The sequence below is a fragment of the Dendronephthya gigantea genome, unplaced genomic scaffold (genome assembly GCF_004324835.1).
Source record: "Dendronephthya gigantea isolate DGI-Jeju-01 unplaced genomic scaffold, DenGig_1.0 000130F, whole genome shotgun sequence".
Lineage (NCBI taxonomy): Eukaryota > Metazoa > Cnidaria > Anthozoa > Malacalcyonacea > Nephtheidae > Dendronephthya > Dendronephthya gigantea.
The window spans coordinates 546,803-563,887 of NW_021163140.1; the positions used below are offsets into that span (position 1 = coordinate 546,803).

Here is a 17,085-nt window from a genome sequence, read left to right on the forward strand (position 1 = left end):
GTTTGATTTTGCGATAGCGTTTGGTCGTGACTTGAAGTTACAATCGTATTATAGTTGATGCGGATATTTTGAACCATGTAGTCGACAGGACGAGAAACCTTTTCTTTCCACCATTTTTAGGTAAATAGGTGTTTATAGGTAAATAGGTATCGAAAGATTACTAATGACAATTTTTTATAATATAAATTTTTTATAGCTACTTTGTCTTTGCAAATTACAACTTGGGTACTTCTAAAAACCGATTTCTAAACATATCCCCCGCAGTCATCAACCTTGATCTTTATGTTTTAGAACGGAAATCGAAGAAAAACGTGTTAGCTGAGCTCTATGCAGAAGAAAAATTACAATTGCCAACGCGCAAATTTTCCGTCCCCGTGTGGATATTTTGACAACAAGATGAATTCTCTCACGATATAATAAGTATAACCATTTATAGCCCAGATAGCTACATGGGCCTCAGTCGCTGAAACACGTAAATCCGTTTGCTGAATTTATCATTTTAATAGTCATAAATAACTACAACACAATTTACAATGAATGATATTTAAGGTTTAACAGGCAGGTATTGTAATTCTCCATTTCATATTTTATTTAAATCGGGTAATTTGTTGTACCCGCTTATTAAAAAATTTCAACTTCGCCTCAGAGGCGGTCACTCTATCGCATATGTAGGAACATACACAGATTTGACAACTATTCTACTTTATAATAATTCACAGCTTACGAAAACCCGCATGGCTAGTTACTACAAGGAATTGGCTGGTTAGCTAAGGCATGTTTCAGACGTCTAACTTTTTACGTTCCGAATCGAATGCAAACGAACTTAAAAACTTAGCGCATTAAATTAGGTTCCGGCACATTTTTTAGGAGAAACAATAACTACATCATGCTACACGCAAAATTCAAGATGCTTTTTTGAATCTATTTCAAGGTCATTCTCGAAGCTGGAACGACATACAAATGACTTAGTAATGGTACCTCAGAAACCTGATGAATTTGAAAGATGAATGTTTTATTCTCGGTGATGTCTTCTAGTGCTCTAGTATAAAGAACAGAAAAAGAAAAAAAAACGAGGTAAAACATGGTTTCCGTTTTGTCGTAATTGTCATGAACAAGTCTTTTCACCGATGGGAAATAGCCCGGATGTAGATTTTTCTTTATCTCTGTATTGAAATAATCAAATTGGCACACACATATAATGATATATGTATGTAGAAATATTCTATAACATCAGCCACCTTGACATCTTATACGACAATCACGAGTAAATGGAAACCAAGTTTAGGTAAACGACAAGGGTGGATGATTGTGTGGAACAGCACTACATCACTCGTGTATAACTACCGCTGTAACATAGACAATTAGGTTATTCGAAGTTGTGAATGACGAAGTGAAAAGCATGCAAAATAAAGCCAAACTTGTCTCACCTGTGTAAATCCTACCAAAAACTCTCTAAACCTTAACATTTTAATTTTTCTCTATGGAGTGAAATGAGGCCATTTCAACGGATATTGTCCTTCAAACACATACAACATACGAAGGCAAACCTTGTCTCTCCTGAGAAAAATTCCAAGTTAAACCGGTTGAACCTGTCCGTCAACAGACATAACCTGTAAGTCCTGTTGTGCCTCGCGTACGGCGCGTCTGTAAGCTCCGTGTTTCTGTTTCTTGAAGAGCTGTTTGAAATTCTCCTGAAATGTCACTAGGAAACTACACGATATTTCCGAGGTTGTTGTGGAACCGTACCAAGCCACCTTAACAAAGCCAGCTTCGCTCTCAGAGGCGTGACATAGAATACCCAGAATACGCCCCGGCCACCAGGGGTGACCGTGGACCTTACCCCATACAACATCTCCCACTCTCATCTCCTGGTTATGATTGCGGGGTTGCACCCCTCTATTAGCATAAGCCTTGTTGCCGTTGAAATGCTTGCCCCTAGAGTTCTCCTCTATCGTGTTTATACTCGGGGGTGTGCTGGGCCGCTTTGTGTAAACCTCGATCAGCGATTCCCCGTTTGGTAAAGAAAAGTACTCTTCATTCTGTTCGTTTGATCTACTCGGGATTTCCGATTCTTCAGTTTGATTTGACCGCTTTTTGCCTTTGAATCGAGTGTTGTGTTTATGAGTAGTTTTGTCTTGTGATGTTTCAGAGTTCTCATTTGATTTCACATCATTCTGTCCATTTAAATTGCCGTTCTTTTCCGAAAGAAGCGCTACGTAACTATTTGCAGATCCGGCTGTACGTCTGAGTTTCAATACGGGAAAGAGTGGAGATAAATTGGGTGCTAAAGATAATTTTGAGTCTATTGAATCTTCATCGTTTTTCGTCATCTTCGGCGAGGTCATTGAATTCGCACTTGTCCTTTTTCGTTTCACCGCCTTCAAAAGCGTCATTTGGGGTGATTTTAGAGGTTCTGAGGTTGGACTTGGGCTTTCCTCTCTTTTAGCCGCCTGTCGTTTTCGGGGAGTTAAAGTTTTGACCAAACCTCGGATTTTGTTCACGGGTGTGATGATTTCATCTGCGTCACGTTGATCTTGCGAAAGCATTCTTGAGCTGCGGGTGCTAACCCGAGATGCAGGCATCGGCAGTTCGTCTGACTCGCAGGTTACCGCCCGAGCTGCTGTCAGGCACAGGTTTGAGGGGCTGTCATCATCGTTGTTGATGGCTTTGGATACTGTGGCTCTGTATAAGTGAGAAATTATTAGAGTGGAATCTAGGTAGTGATGAGAGGGCAAGCAAGGATTTTGGGGAACAGGCAAGGATGTTGAGGAAGAGGCAAAGATGTTTGGGTACATGCAGGGATGATGTTGTGGAAAAAGGCAAGGCCAAGGATGCTGGCCGGGGGACAGCAAGGATGTTGGGGGACATGCAAAATGAAAAGTGGATGAGAATCCAAATGGAGAGGGATGGAGAAAGGGAATGGGGAAGAGTAAAAAGGCCTAAAAGGATCATGTATATCCTAGCTTTACTTTACTGCAGTAAAATTTACTAAAAAGCAAGAAACATACTGTATCATAACAATATAATGAATGAAGTTTATTATGAAACATTCTGATAAAACAGACATCTTGTAAACTCTAAAAGATGCAATTATTCAATTGGTGATAATTCAACACTATTATTTCACAATCATTCTTGACAATGGCAACTGCCAATTGCATGTTAAATGAAAGATGTTGACTAGAAAGTCATATATGAAAAGGACCCCATATAATTGACGATCTAAACTGGCAAAAATTGTCAGTCGTTCATACTTTGTATCAGAGCTGGTGCTACACTGATTGCAACCATAATTTTTCACAGCCTATATTATATTCCTTAATTTGGATTCCTTACATTTCTGAGTTTTAGAATATAGAATCAATTTTGATCTGTTAGTAGATATGCTACATATAGTCTTCTTATTTATTGTTAATCCATTTGAAGGCAATTTTTGTCTATAGCCATTACTTTGTTATTTATCTGAAATATTTCAGAGTAAATATCAACTATTGTTAGTGATTATTAATGTTAAAAGAAAGTAAAAACAACATAATTTACTTTCCATGTAGAATTATGTAATCCCCTTTGGAACATCAGGGCTGACAAGTATTCATTAATTGTGTAGCAACTTATTTGCAGGAATTCATAAATATCTCTGAATTGAAATATGATACAGCATACTGCAAAGCTATGATCATAAGGGTTTGCTTTATTTTAATTACTAGATTTTGTATTGTGTAACATTTAACATAATGTAATGATCATTGGCTTGAGTATAATTATAGAAAGGTATAGTCATGTCTAGAAAAGATATAAAGCATTATTTTGTACATCAGTTTCATAGCTAAATAAACTAGCCTTATTTCAATCCATCGACCAGCCAGTGCCATTTATATATAGATACAAGCATGATGCATGTATAAGCCAATACATTAATTCTGTCATGGCAATTTTATTTATAGGCTTTACCTAATCTACTAATGATAGATCATCCCATTTAATAACAAACATGCAAGTGTATACAACTGTCTTATACACAGTCATGCATGCAGCTGTTGGGAAATTTCATATTAATCACATAATGTATCAGCATTGTAAGATATACAGATAGTCATATGATATTTTGGTCTAGCTGTAATAAAAATATCAATGTATATTTTAGAAAGACAACATCTGAAAGTAAATAGGCTGAACTAAAAGAATAAAATGCCATGTTCATGCTGAAAATATCTGTATGACCATAAACATTGATGTGTGGCAAGCCATTACACAATATTTCATGATGTTGAATCAAATTGATTTGAATGAATTGTAAATTATTTTAATAGAATGTATGGGGTACTCTAGATGCAAGAAAAACCTGACACATAGTTGTAGTAGAGTGAACCTAATAAAATATGTTGTCTGGCATTGTTCACTAATGGTCAGCACAAGCTAGCCACATGCTTCCTACTCATATCTAAAATATTGACAAGCTTTGAATTTGTAAAAAAAGAGCCAGTCTTTTACAGGCTTCTCGGGCTAGCTATGTGTTGTGGTATATCACTACCTGACAACTTGAAGAGCACAGACATGGTTCAATAATCATGTACCATTATTACCTGGTCACAGTGTGGCTTGTTTCATGTAAGAGAACACCCCTGAATGTCTTTCCTTCTTCTTTGTATGAAACCAAAATACAGGTAGGAAATGCCTGTTCAACTAACACAGAGATCTCCTTTCCTCTTTCAACCTCTTTGGTCATGACTGGACACACTGTAGTTCTCTTCTTGAGATACACTAGACCACACTTTAAGTTGTCTTATTTATAATAATTGATCCTTCTAATATATTCAAATATCCACTAATTATATATGCCATATAAATAGAAAGCAATGGGCCTTTGGCAAGGTGGTTTAGCTATAAATTTCAAACAGGAACTCACAGAAGTTCAGCCCCTTCACACAAAGCAAAACAAGGGCGATCACAGCGTTTCCTGGCAATCAAAAATGACTTTTACTCTGTTAAACACAGTTCTACACAACAGCCAACACTAAACACCAGTTCTTGCTTTTGTGCTCCATCTGGCCACAGCACGCATGACAACGAAACTCTTTCTTTTAAAACGTGATAATTTTTAATTTAAATAAATTACCGAACATCTATAAACTACATAAAGAGGATCGCTAGTTATTTCGAAGTTAAAACTTCCGAAAAACCTGTTAAAACAGAATTACGTTTTTCTAGATCATCGATCGATGTGCAAATTCTCCCTACAGTGAGACAACAAAGCTTGGTCAATTGAAATTAAGTTTTAGGTAGCTTCTCAAAATGCGTTCAAGTTTTTGAAGATGAATGCCGAAAATTACAAATTGTGCGAAAAGCTTATTCCTCGTAGTTATGTCCGGCAAGGGGAGAACGCGAAAAAAAGCCAGGAAAAGAAGATTAGGACATTACTTGAACATGTAAGTTTTACGTATATATTGGCCATGTGGTGATTCATGCAGACAGTTTGTTCAGTATATAAAAGCGATTATGTCCATCCATATTTAAAAGGTAAAAATTTGCATAGCTGTTTAAGTATATCTTCATATTAGGAAACCGTAGAGCTAGTCATTTGTAATTAGATTGGATGCATCTCATAGACATATTTTCATTCAAATAGTGGACCTCCAAAGCTAATGAATGGGATCAGAGCATTAGGGAACTCAGTGGGAAGGTTGTGTATTTGGGAAGTTTGCTCTGTGGAATAACCATTCACAAACAAACCTGCAGGGCATCACCTGGTTGACAGAAATTAAAAGCTTAGATTCACTTGATTTTTGGTTGGGTATTTTTTATTAAATCAAGCAAGCAAGTTTTCTCATGATTTCACAGGACATCTTTTTTAAAATGATGAATTTGAATATATCAGTAGCATTGATAAGCCCTAGAAACTTCTCTGTATTATATACAACATAATATGCTCATTAATCCATCATAAATTCACTAGATCACAATTATGTTTCCAACTTCAAAAACGTTTGCTAAAATTCTAAATTATCATTATGCATGCAATCATTTGTTGGAATGTGTAAGCCTAAGGTGCCGCAAATCAAACCAACTAGAACACTAAGAGCAGGCAACTATCTAGAAGTATTAAATGTCTGCATACAATTTGAAAATATGAACTAGTGTGTATTTTTATTGTACACATATAACAACATTTGCTACATATCAAGGGACACAATCATGCACATCTTTACAAAAAGATGAGAGATTTTTAACACCTATAGTTTTACAATGTGATACTGATTTTCTAACTTGCAAAATAACATGAATGGATTCACTAGGATGTCTAGGGGGGACAACCCCCCACCCCCCCCCCCTAACCTAGTCCAGAGTGCAATTGGGTGTTAGTTTTGGGGATTATCTACGATAATGAGTGCCCAATTATAATTGTACTTAAAAATTTAGAGTCAATTTCATGCAGTTAGAGTTAACTTATCATCCCTTCCCCCATAAAATTTAGTCCCTGTGAAATATCTTGATAATTATATACTCACTAAGATGTTTATTTCCAGAGCCTTATAGAAGGTTGGGGTCCTCAGGAAAAAACCAATTTGAAAGAGACATGGCCCCAGGGCAAATTACCTCTTCCACCCATCCCTATTTCATTTTGTTCATGTTTCATCCTGATTTATTGCATAGCATAAGCTGCCAGAAGATGGATGGGATGAGTTGACCATTGATCTTCTGTTGAAAGAATTATCAATTATGGACAGCAACAATTTTCAAGGTTATTTTAAGATTTGTGTAACATTTAATCAATATACTGTTAATATATACTGTAGTTGACATGCAGATTATGTATGATCTTGAGTTGAGGCAATAATTGACACATTCATAGTCTGATTGGGAAGAAATGGTTCATCATGGACTCTACCCCACAATTGTCCATTATTGCCCACCCCCCATGGCCTAACTGCTTCAGACTATCCCGATATTTTTCTGGCCAAAGCTATATAATTATAATAAAGCAGTCTATTTTTGGACTAAGTTATTTCTCCAGCTCTGTCAACAGGTCAGGAATGATTGAGGAAACTTAATCAGGGACGCTGGAAGGATCACATTGTTAGTTGGGCAAAAACGAGATTTGAGGGCACTTATAGAGTGAAAATTAATAAAAACAAATGAAAATCCCCTCGTTGAACTTAATTCATCACGAATTACAAATCCTAGTTTGCCAAGAGAATTACTAATTTGCAAATGTATCTTTAAAAACAACCAGGTAATGTTGGTGCTGGTGAAAGAGAAGGACGAGTAGCAAGTAGTTTGGTGTCACGAAGACATTACGGGTACGACTCTTTCATAATTTATAAGACTTGATAAAGTGCTGATATAGCGCCATACAGGTTGAAAATATGTTATGAGTTATGATTAATTTTATGATCTTTCGTTTCCCTCAGTTTTAGTCATGGCGTGGGTCGTTCTGGTGACATCACCGCTGTTCAACCTAAGGCTGCAGGCTCATCTTTGATACTAAAATTGACTTCTGCGATGGCATTGGACGTTATTAAGTTGACAGGTACTCGTGCATATATTTATTTGACTACCTACAACAGTGGAAACAAAAAACGCATTTGTTCCAGTTCTGAAGCCACTGTGAAATTTGATGCCAAAATGGGCGAACGTCTTTGAGTGAATACTAGGACGCTTTCCTTTAAGTGACCAAACTGGTCAAAACGGTCATGTTATACATCGAAATAGAGTATTTCGTTAAGAATACAGTGATGAAAGTGCATTTTCCGAGCTAGGCAGATGTAAAAAACGATAAAATTGAATGCAGATTTCTTGAAACACTCTAAGATATCAGTAATCTATCTGTACTGAAATTTAAAAGGACTGGTTTGGCCAATTTTACTCTATAAAGGAAAGCACCCTTAGTTGACATAACTAGCTATAGCGATTCTGTAATTTGAAAGTAATTTGAAAGTGAAAGTGCCTGTTGAAATTTACACAAAATGGAATATGAATAATTTTGTCGTGAAGTTATCTTTGTCGATAATTTTGAAGTTTTTCTCTTTGGCACAAACAATGTATTACACTTTCTTTTGCATGTTGAGAATTTTTGGTTCACAGTTTATTGCTGTCGAAATCTCCCTTGTCGATATTTAACAGTCGCGCTTTATAATTTCAACGCGAGGAATTTTTCGGCGATGTTAAAAACTTGGGCGCCATATGTAGCTATTTCAAGCTGGATTAAAGCCGAATTGGAAAACAATGACGGTCATGCACTTTCTATCGTTTAATGATCGTTTTTAGGTGTCCGAAGCGCTACGTCATGTTTGGTTTTACCGGTAGCAACGGGTATGAGTATTGTGATGACGTTGTTGGCACTTCGTCCCATGAGACCAGGAGCGAAATACGTGCTGTGGCCAAGGATTGATCAAAAATCGTGTTTTAAGTCCATCGTTACCGCTGGTAGGTCATTTCGTGTGTGTTAATACTGTAAAAGTCACAAGGATATTTTTGCTGTAATATTCGCGGTTCTCTTCTTTCAAAAGATCTGATCGGGGAGATAAGTAACCGCGGTGTTACTTACACACACTTACACAGGGCACTTACACACTAAGTATTTATAACTATACACTCGTTTGGATCTTTTAAGAGAAGAACATCGCACCGGCAGCATAAATCTATAGTAAATTTCTTGGTTAGTGGTTACAGTACCTAAGTCGTTTCAGGAAAGTCCTGGGGCCGGTTGTATCAAGCCCGTTTAGCCCGTTAAACGGCGAAAAAGTCAAAATTAAATAACACTTTTACAACTCTCTTGAATGAGTGAACTTGAATATTATGCACTGAATATGTAGTTGTGAACAGTATCTTTGTATTAAACAAACAAACATTTAGTTTGCTTGTTGAATAAAACGACATAGTTGCTTTCAATTTTGAAATTAACCACCGTTTAAGCTAAACGGGCTTGACACAACCGGCTCCAGATGTTTTATATATTTCTATTACTTCAGGATTCACTCCAGTAGTAATTGAGAACGTTTTGGAAGGGGATGAACTACGGACGAATGTTTTGGAGATAGAAAATCAAATCGAGGAATTGGGTGCTGAAAATATTGTTTGCATTATGACAACCACAAGTTGCTTCGCTCCCAGAGTGCCTGACAGGTGAGAACAAGATTTTCTATTATTTTTATTTAGGTTGTTTCAACCTGCTCGGTACTTGATGTACGTAGCTATAGTAGCTATTCATTCAAATGGCAGGATTTATTGTCATTCTCGTAATGCTTACTGTATGTTGTTATGAATTGTTTCGCGCTAACACAGTTGCAAATTCCCTATACGTAAAATTTCCCTATACGTATACAGAATTCGTGAGAGACCCTTGTAAAATAGAGTCGGTTCCTCAATAGTAAAAATATGTAGTAGGTTAAACTAGGTTAGTGGGTAGGAAATATGAATTTGGGCTACCAAACCATAGCAGTGCCAGAAAATTAGATATAATTAATTAATTTCAGTTACTGAGTTGCTTTCTTAATGGGACTGAAATATTTCCGAATGAAATTTGAAAAGATTCTACGAAGTATTTTTCCGTTGCATAAATGAAGTTTAAGATTTTGGCCACTTCAAGTCTCCATTACTTATTTTGTTATAATGAACAGCCAGATGATGTCGTTATTCGTGAGACGATTTCCAAAAAAAAATATATTAAAACCAGCCTAAACACTACATGCGCCTGCATCATAATCCAATTTTGTCCGAGTGCGAAGTATAGAAAATATAATCACTATTTTTTCTCAATTAAATCATCCTAACCGCGTATTGGGTCTTTCCTGTAGACTGGAGGATGTTGCTAAGATATGCGAGGGCAAGAATATTCCTCATATTGTGAATAATGCTTATGGGGTCCAATCGACAAAGTGCATGCACCTAATACAAGAGGTCGGTGTTGTGTGTTTGTTTTCGATCTTCATCAAGCCAGATTAAAAAATTACACTCGGCCATCTTCACTGCATGATTGGGCTGCTAAACTATAGCTGAGATCGCTCCCGTGTTTTATACAAGGGAAAACATCTCCAAATACCCTCTCATAGTATAATAATGTTGTGAGAGCGATCGGTTAAGTAATGGCTTAGGGTTGGTGGTGATAAAATATAGGTAGTTAAGGTTTAGAGTCCCGTTTTCTTTTGATAGTTTTGAACAAGTAATAAGTTACGAATGCTCTGATGTGTACGAGCTCCTATTTGAACATCCGTAACTAATTCACTCGTTCACATCTATCAAAAGAAGAAAATCTCACATAAAATCGCAGCAAAAATGGCAAGTGAAAACTGTGTTTAACTATTTTGTTATTGACCTGGGGCCGGTTGTTCGAAAGGCGTTTAGCTTAAACGGTGGATAAGTTAAAAATAGAAAACCAAATTATCTATTTATTGAACAACTGAGTTGAAGTATTTCGATGTAAATAGTTCAATTGTCAATGGAAGTACATATTAAATGCGTAAGATGCAGGTTCAGTCATTCACAAGATCTATGAGAGTATTTTAAACTTTGGCTTATCCACCGTTTAAGCTAAACGCCTTTCGAACAACCGGCCCCTGTATGAATGGTCAATCAAAATTTATATTATTATTTTAGTGTTAAGTACGATTTACTTACCTGAAATGTAGTTAAGAGTTTTACAAGCGACCATGCATGCGTTATATACGTGTCATAATACCGCCTATAGGGTAATATCATGATACAAATATGTCGGAATATTTAGGTTTTTTCTTCTTTTTAAAGGCAGCAAGGGTGGGTCGTGTCGATGCCTTCATTCAAAGTTTAGACAAAAATTTCATGGTCCCTGTTGGTGGCGCTATCGTTGCTGGTTTTCAGGAGGCTTTTATCGATGAAATCGGGAAAACCTATCCGGGTGAGTTGAAGAGAATCAGTAATTCACCACATTTGCAAAAAAACAGCGAGGTTGCATTCTAATACCCTCTAGGACTTTAAATATTCAATTTACTTATTATTAGAAGTTCGCATCGTAGATTTTGCGGGATCGTTACATGAAAAATAATTAAATTTTGACTATTAACGATGAAATGATGGTAGACGTTAGGGCCGTTTTCCACTTGGTGGTATTTTGCGGTATATTCATTGGTGATAAACTAATTCAGTGTATCCATTTCGTTTAGGTCGGGCCTCCGCGTCACCGTGTTTAGATCTTTTCATAACATTATTAAGCCTTGGTTCAAAAGGATATAAGAAACTGATGTCGGAAAGAAAGGTAAGCTTGATTCGACCCTGCTCGTTTTTTTCCATCTATCAAAAGACGAAAATCGCGCCGAAAAACGGGTCTGCACACGAGCGTCGTTTTCAAAATAGTTTTTGCCAAGGAAAATGTTCTCAATATGTTTAATGATCTTCAACCTCTATTGTAAATTAATGGTGTTTGAAACCGTTTTTGCAACGAAAATAAAAACTCTCAAAAACATAGCCATCCAGGTTATCTCGAGCTCATATTTCCAATATAGCAATTTCAATATAACAATTTCATATAGCCAATCAGCGCTGTGAAGCGTTTTTGGAATAGAAATCCATTCTTCAGTATTTAATCATTACGAATAACAAAAATATACTGATATCTTTGGTTATTTTCTACGAAACTACTCGAAATTTTGTGATTATATTTCGTTATAAGAACTATTCTCTTACAAAAATTTGAAACCGAAATAAAGTATAATATATTGCAAGACAATATTAGGTTGTTTTAACAGAGAAATCGACTTTTATTTGACAACTAGTCCCAGTTTTTTCCCGCTATTTCAGATCACCCGGTTAGTAACCACACCATGCGTTGGTTATTTGGTGTAATTTACCACAGTTTGAATTTCTCATGTTTCTAAAGTTTTGCGAATCATGATGTCATTGATAGGTTCCTTAGTGGTAAATTTTGTTCCGCGTGCCGCGTATTCCCTCTGAGGTCCTGGTTCGAGATAGTAAAGCATAAAATCAACAGTAACGTGGTAACCCTCACTTTTAAGGACGTCTACAACTACTTGGCCGAAGGTCTTAAGAAATTAGCTGAAAAGCACGGGCAGAAGTTACTGAACACAAAACACAACCCTATATCATTAGGTAGGTGTTTTATGGTTACTGCTGCATAATATGTGGAAACAAGAGTGTTCTTAAATTCTTCTCAGTAAAAACAGTACCTAGGAGTAAACATGAACCAATCAAATGCGATATCGGATTAACCAATCACGACTGCTTTGAGGAACAGGAACCAATCAAATGCGATAACAGATTAACCAATCACAAGCGCAACATTAGTTAACCAAAGATAACGGTGGTGGTAGTGGCAGTGAAATCTGAACCCCCGTAAGGTCTTATGCGCTGAATCGAATGCAAATGATTTTAAAGATTTTAAAGATTTTAAAAACGTTTTTGATGGCAAGATCGCCAGAGCAAATATAGACGCATTTAGGCCAAATGCACGGTTTGTCAGATGAGTGAATTAGTTAATCCTTTGGTGCGAAAAATCATTATTGTAATAAGCATAAAAACAATTAACCTCTGAACTAAATTTTGATTTCATTTAGCGTTTAATGATCATTTTTAACCTGATCGTAAATGTTAGTTCAACTTAATTGAATTTCAAGTCCGTCTTCCCACCCAAAATTAAATGTAACATATCAAAATCTAAGTTAGAACTTTCTACATTAATTGAGGTTTATCCTATTTCGACAGCTTTTTTCATTCTCACGTTACACGAGACCAAAGGAGAAAGTTTTTTTGGGTTCCTGGGTTATATGCCCTATTGTTTGTATAAATTAACCGAAAATTTTGTTCTTTTTTACCATTATGCTTTATCACCGTTTATATTTCTTTCCACATTCAGCAATGTCACTCCAGGAAGTCGAAGGAGGTCTTCGTGCTACGGGTGATGACGGTATGACTCAGCTGGGGTCAATGTTATTTACAAGATGTGTTTCCGGTGCAAGGTAGATATTTTTCATGCTATCTCACCGCCGTAAATTGCAACCACGCGCTTAAATTAATTGTGTCAATAAGTTACCACTTGACTTGAGCCTATATGCTGGAGGCTTACGGGTTATTTTATTGCAACAAGAAGTTTTTTATATATATTTTGATCTCTTTTAAACAAGGGTTGTTCCTCCAAACGCGACGAAGGACATCAATGGTTTCAAATTTAACGGGTGGGGCGCACACACGAATAACTACCCATGCGCGTACATGACAGCTGCGGCTGCCCTGGGCATGAGTAAAGATGACGTGGACACATTCCTAAAGAGACTCGAGAAATGTTTGTGTAAGTATTTAAACCAAATTAATCCCCCTCTACCGATTGCGGAGACGAAGGAAGACGAGAGGAATGGCTTGCCAGAAAATTAGGATGGTTTTTGTACCGACAAATGGTATTGCTGTGGAATCCTAAACCCGCCTTTTTTACTGGCGTAAACACCGGCCAATATAGTAAATTATATGATGTGATGTGATGGACTAAGCTATCGAGGTCATAAGGTCCGTTTAAGGCCCTGTTACACGGTGCGAATTTGCCTGCAACTTGCAATGCAATGCTACTTTTAAGAGATGCAACCTTGGCAACTACGAAACTTTTGTGCTTATTTTGCACTCCGTTGGAGGATGTTTCTTATACTTACATTCTAATGACTCTTTACTATAATTTACATCTTTTAGCAGTAGAATTGCAATCATTTAACAGTAGAATAGTGCCCACATAGAATCGCACGTCTGGCACGTGTTAACGGCCCCACAGAACGTCGTCACCTTGCTCACGTCATTTGGTCCTCGCATCGATGAAAATTACCGCATATCGTTCGTTTCGTGTGCGAATGATATGTTCCAATTTTTTTTATATATTTTTATGTTTTGTTAATCAGCGCTTTATTAAAGTCGTACGAAGTCAAAAGATGTGATTTTTGAAGACATCAGAGGCTATCCACGGGTTAGTGCTAATTGAAATCGCTCTAAAATTGCCCTAGCTTGGCATAATCTAGATTAAACCTTGCTATCATTAAGGTGTAGTGTTTGTGTTTATTAATTGTGTCGCAACCACGCGTGAAGCCCGTTTTCCATAACGAGCAGATAAAAAGTAGAAAGCCATTCTACTTTTTCGTAGCGAATAAGGTGGCATAGTGAAAAACACAGGCCAAAAAACATCACTATCCAGTGGATAGCGTTACCACAACACAGTCTTCGTACAACCATGTTGTCCCAGAAATATATTTGGTCATGAAGGCTTGAATTTCCACAATCTGCTATGACGTAAAGACCTTTATGACGTGAGCAATGTCGAGGACAATTATATAGCCCTTGATAAAAACGCCTCTCGGCAACTAGTATCTGCTAGTAATGAAGAAGAAAGCTCTTCCTGGTAATCGTTTATGGATTGCGGCACCGGGAACTAGGCTCAAAGCCAGTGTTCTATCGTAGAATAGGATTGTTATATGTACAATAGTTACCCGTTTGAAAGATGAAATGAATTGCCGTGACAAAATCCTGTAGAGGATGATAGAGTACGAAAAAAACGACATTAAAACCAAAGGCCCGTCCAAATGGTACATGCATATCTCTTGGAAAAGTGCGTATTGCAAATTTCAAACCTCTATTTTTTAATATTTTGATATATGTAATTACATACATTTTATATTGTGCTAAATGAAATGCATTTAGCCGCAAATACTGTAAAGAATTGAAATTCCCAACTATGACACCGTTTCGTTAATGCATTTAATTTCTACTTTATACTAAATACCGATTCCACGGAATACATGGGTGCACTATGTTTCAACAAGTTCACTAATTCCCTATTTCCTATCATTAGAATCGGTGTTTTTGAAATATAGATTAGTGTCTGTAAACAGGTAAATCTCAATGAGAGTGCTTTTCATTCGGAAATCGATAAAAGCTTGGCATTGAGAATGAAAACTTTATGTTAGAAATAGCGATGCACTTGAATTAGCCATTTCCCAATTGAGAAGGGTATTGGGTCTAGTCGCGAAGCAACTATGGATTGTTTGGAGGGACAGGAAATATAAGACTGAAATCATTTGTCCCTCCAAACAGTCCATAGATGCTTTGCGGTTCGCGACCAGACCCAGTTATCTGCTCGATTGGGAAATGGCTAATACGAATAGTTATATAACTTGAAAGTTGAATTAAAAAGATTGTCTTAAAGTCTGTTTTTGTTATGAGCAGAAATGTGAAACACTGAATGTGCCGTTTTTGGCAATTTAGGCATATCAAAAGATTCTATTTAATGTTGGAATTTAAGATTTAAGACCGAAAATGCTAGAATAATTCCCGATAATTTTCCAAAATAGCAGGTGTTTTTGTAACTTTACCTTTTTGCCAGAGGCTTGAAACTCTTAGCTACGTTGAATAGAAATATGAAATATCCAAGTATATTTCAGCTCGAAACACGAAATCTAATCATTTTCACCACGCACAGGCAAATATACATATGCAGGCATGCTTGGCACTAGTTGTCATTCCAGTTGTTTTAGAGTTCACTGGGAACAGTGCTGGGAACAACCGCATAACCGACTATATGTGGGCGACAATATGAATTTAGAAATAAATGCCTCAATGCATGACAGCCATGCATTTGAGGAGTCCCAAACTTTAATTATTAGTTTACCAGAAAGGGAAAAGAAAGGTATAGGCAGTGACATGCGTCAATTATTCCGGGCCAAATTTTGAATTCAAGGAAACGAATTTAATCAGTCTGTAGACTTTCTTCGTCTTTGAGATGTAAATGAATATTAAATGTTAAAATGTAGATTTATTAAATTAAAATTACTTGTCTGTTATATGTGAAATTAAGCGTTTCCATAGCATTCGTCTTGGCAGACAAGACGTGTCGTCTTGTAAGATTATATTTATAGAAAAATGATTTTAAACAAGAACGAGGTTGATTTAATAAAACTCAATTTCGTATTAATGTCTTATTATTGTATAAATTTCCCTCGTTTAAATTATACCCAGAGCCAAACACTGGCAGCACAACCGTGAATATTTATAGCCAACTTACTAAATCGTAGCCATACCAGAAGCTGACAAAGGTCTGTCCATCGTGACTATAACGTCTTGATCGGTATTACGAGATTTTGGCGCCGAAAGAATTCGAGGCTTTTTGATAGCAGTTAACGGCGGTGTACTGGGACCCTCTTCTTCCTCGGGTAAGCTGTCTAAAGCTTGTATTATTGGTCTGGGCTTTCTGCTGCAAGTATTTTCGCTTGCCTTCGGGCTTGAAGTATGTTGAGGTTGCGTGGATTTTTCCAAAGTCGCTGTCTTCTTGTGTCCACTGTGTTTTATCGGATTAGGGAATTGGCTTGATGTATTTTCATTCTCCTGTTGTGTTTTCACCGAACTGCGAACTGGTTCTACGGGCTCTGCTCGCTTTGAAGCCCCGGGATCTTTTTCGTTGTCATAACTCTCGCGTTTTGTTCTTTGCGTGCCACTCGCCGTTTTAAAGTTATCGTTTTGAGATGAAATTGCAGGCAAGCTAGTTCGGCGCTCCTTCGTTACCCTGGCAACGCCGTTGTCTTTAGGAACAATTTTAGGAAGCCGCAAGACTTTTTCCAATTTATTCCCGCTGTCGCTGACTCCGAGGTCAAAACTGGCAGATTTCGGTGGAACTTTCGGCGAACTTCTCTTTTCCTGACGAAAAGCGACGCTGCCGGCGGTCTTCGGTGGAATCTGGAGCACGGATCGGTCATTTCTCTTAATCATTCTTCGTCTCTTGTAGTGATTTATAAATTCGCGATTGGTTTTCGCCACGAGTTGAATCGCTTGCAAATCTCGTCGCTCGTTCACGATTCCTCGCTGTTCCATTCGCATCGCGTCCAATTTCGCACTGATTTCCCTCTCCTCTCGCTTGATTTCAGCCAACCAAACGCGGTATTCTTTCACGAGTTGGTTTAACTCGTTTTCGTACTTAAATCTGACGTATTCATTGGAACTGTACATTCGTCCGACTATAGACTTCGACTGGATTATCAAGGATTCGGCGTAAAACGGGTCGTTGAGAGGCGAACGGGTATTTTTCGCGCCAATGTTGTTTTTCAAAGCGGTTAACATTTCCTCAAAGCTTGCCAT

The 17,085-nt window shown here is 37.3% G+C and overlaps 2 protein-coding genes across 4 annotated transcripts; one reads left to right on the top strand and one right to left on the bottom strand.

Moving 5' to 3' along the window:
• Window positions 1-490: 490 nt before the first annotated feature.
• Window positions 491-5,043, bottom strand: LOC114536076 (PWWP domain-containing protein 2A-like). 2 transcript variants are annotated; one of them, XM_028557429.1, is made up of 2 exons: window positions 4,584-5,043; window positions 491-2,682 (listed from the first exon to the last, which is right to left on the bottom strand). In XM_028557429.1, exons 1-2 carry the CDS (start codon window positions 4,724-4,726, stop codon window positions 1,575-1,577), a joined length of 1,251 nt encoding a protein of 416 aa, XP_028413230.1. In that variant the 5' UTR covers window positions 4,727-5,043; the 3' UTR covers window positions 491-1,574. The 2 variants fall into 2 exon arrangements, with proteins under 2 accessions (XP_028413230.1, XP_028413231.1); XM_028557430.1 differs by having other exon boundaries at window positions 4,907-5,040.
• Window positions 5,044-5,203: 160 nt separating this feature from the next.
• Window positions 5,204-14,594, top strand: LOC114536075 (O-phosphoseryl-tRNA(Sec) selenium transferase-like). 2 transcript variants are annotated; one of them, XM_028557428.1, is made up of 13 exons: window positions 5,204-5,426; window positions 6,652-6,739; window positions 7,232-7,298; window positions 7,410-7,528; window positions 8,266-8,424; window positions 8,970-9,123; window positions 9,795-9,897; window positions 10,741-10,870; window positions 11,136-11,227; window positions 11,985-12,078; window positions 12,842-12,944; window positions 13,110-13,273; window positions 13,866-14,594. In XM_028557428.1, exons 1-13 carry the CDS (start codon window positions 5,313-5,315, stop codon window positions 13,874-13,876), a joined length of 1,398 nt encoding a protein of 465 aa, XP_028413229.1. In that variant the 5' UTR covers window positions 5,204-5,312; the 3' UTR covers window positions 13,877-14,594. The 2 variants fall into 2 exon arrangements, with proteins under 2 accessions (XP_028413229.1, XP_028413228.1); XM_028557427.1 differs by having other exon boundaries at window positions 13,110-14,594.
• The last annotated feature ends 2,491 nt before the right edge of the window (window positions 14,595-17,085 follow it).

Coding starts and splice junctions, on each gene's coding strand:
- LOC114536075 (XM_028557427.1), top strand. CDS start 5,313: ATGAATGCCGAAAATTACAAATTGTGCGAAAAGCTTATTCCTCGTAGT. Junction 7,529..8,265: donor GGACGTTATTAAGTTGACAG/GTACTCGTGCAT, acceptor GATCGTTTTTAG/GTGTCCGAAGCGCTACGTCA. Junction 8,425..8,969: donor TAAGTCCATCGTTACCGCTG/GTAGGTCATTTC, acceptor CTATTACTTCAG/GATTCACTCCAGTAGTAATT.
- LOC114536076 (XM_028557429.1), bottom strand. CDS start 4,726: ATGACCAAAGAGGTTGAAAGAGGAAAGGAGATCTCTGTGTTAGTTGAA. Junction 2,683..4,583: donor ACAAGCCACACTGTGACCAG/GTAATAATGGTA, acceptor TCACTTATACAG/AGCCACAGTATCCAAAGCCA.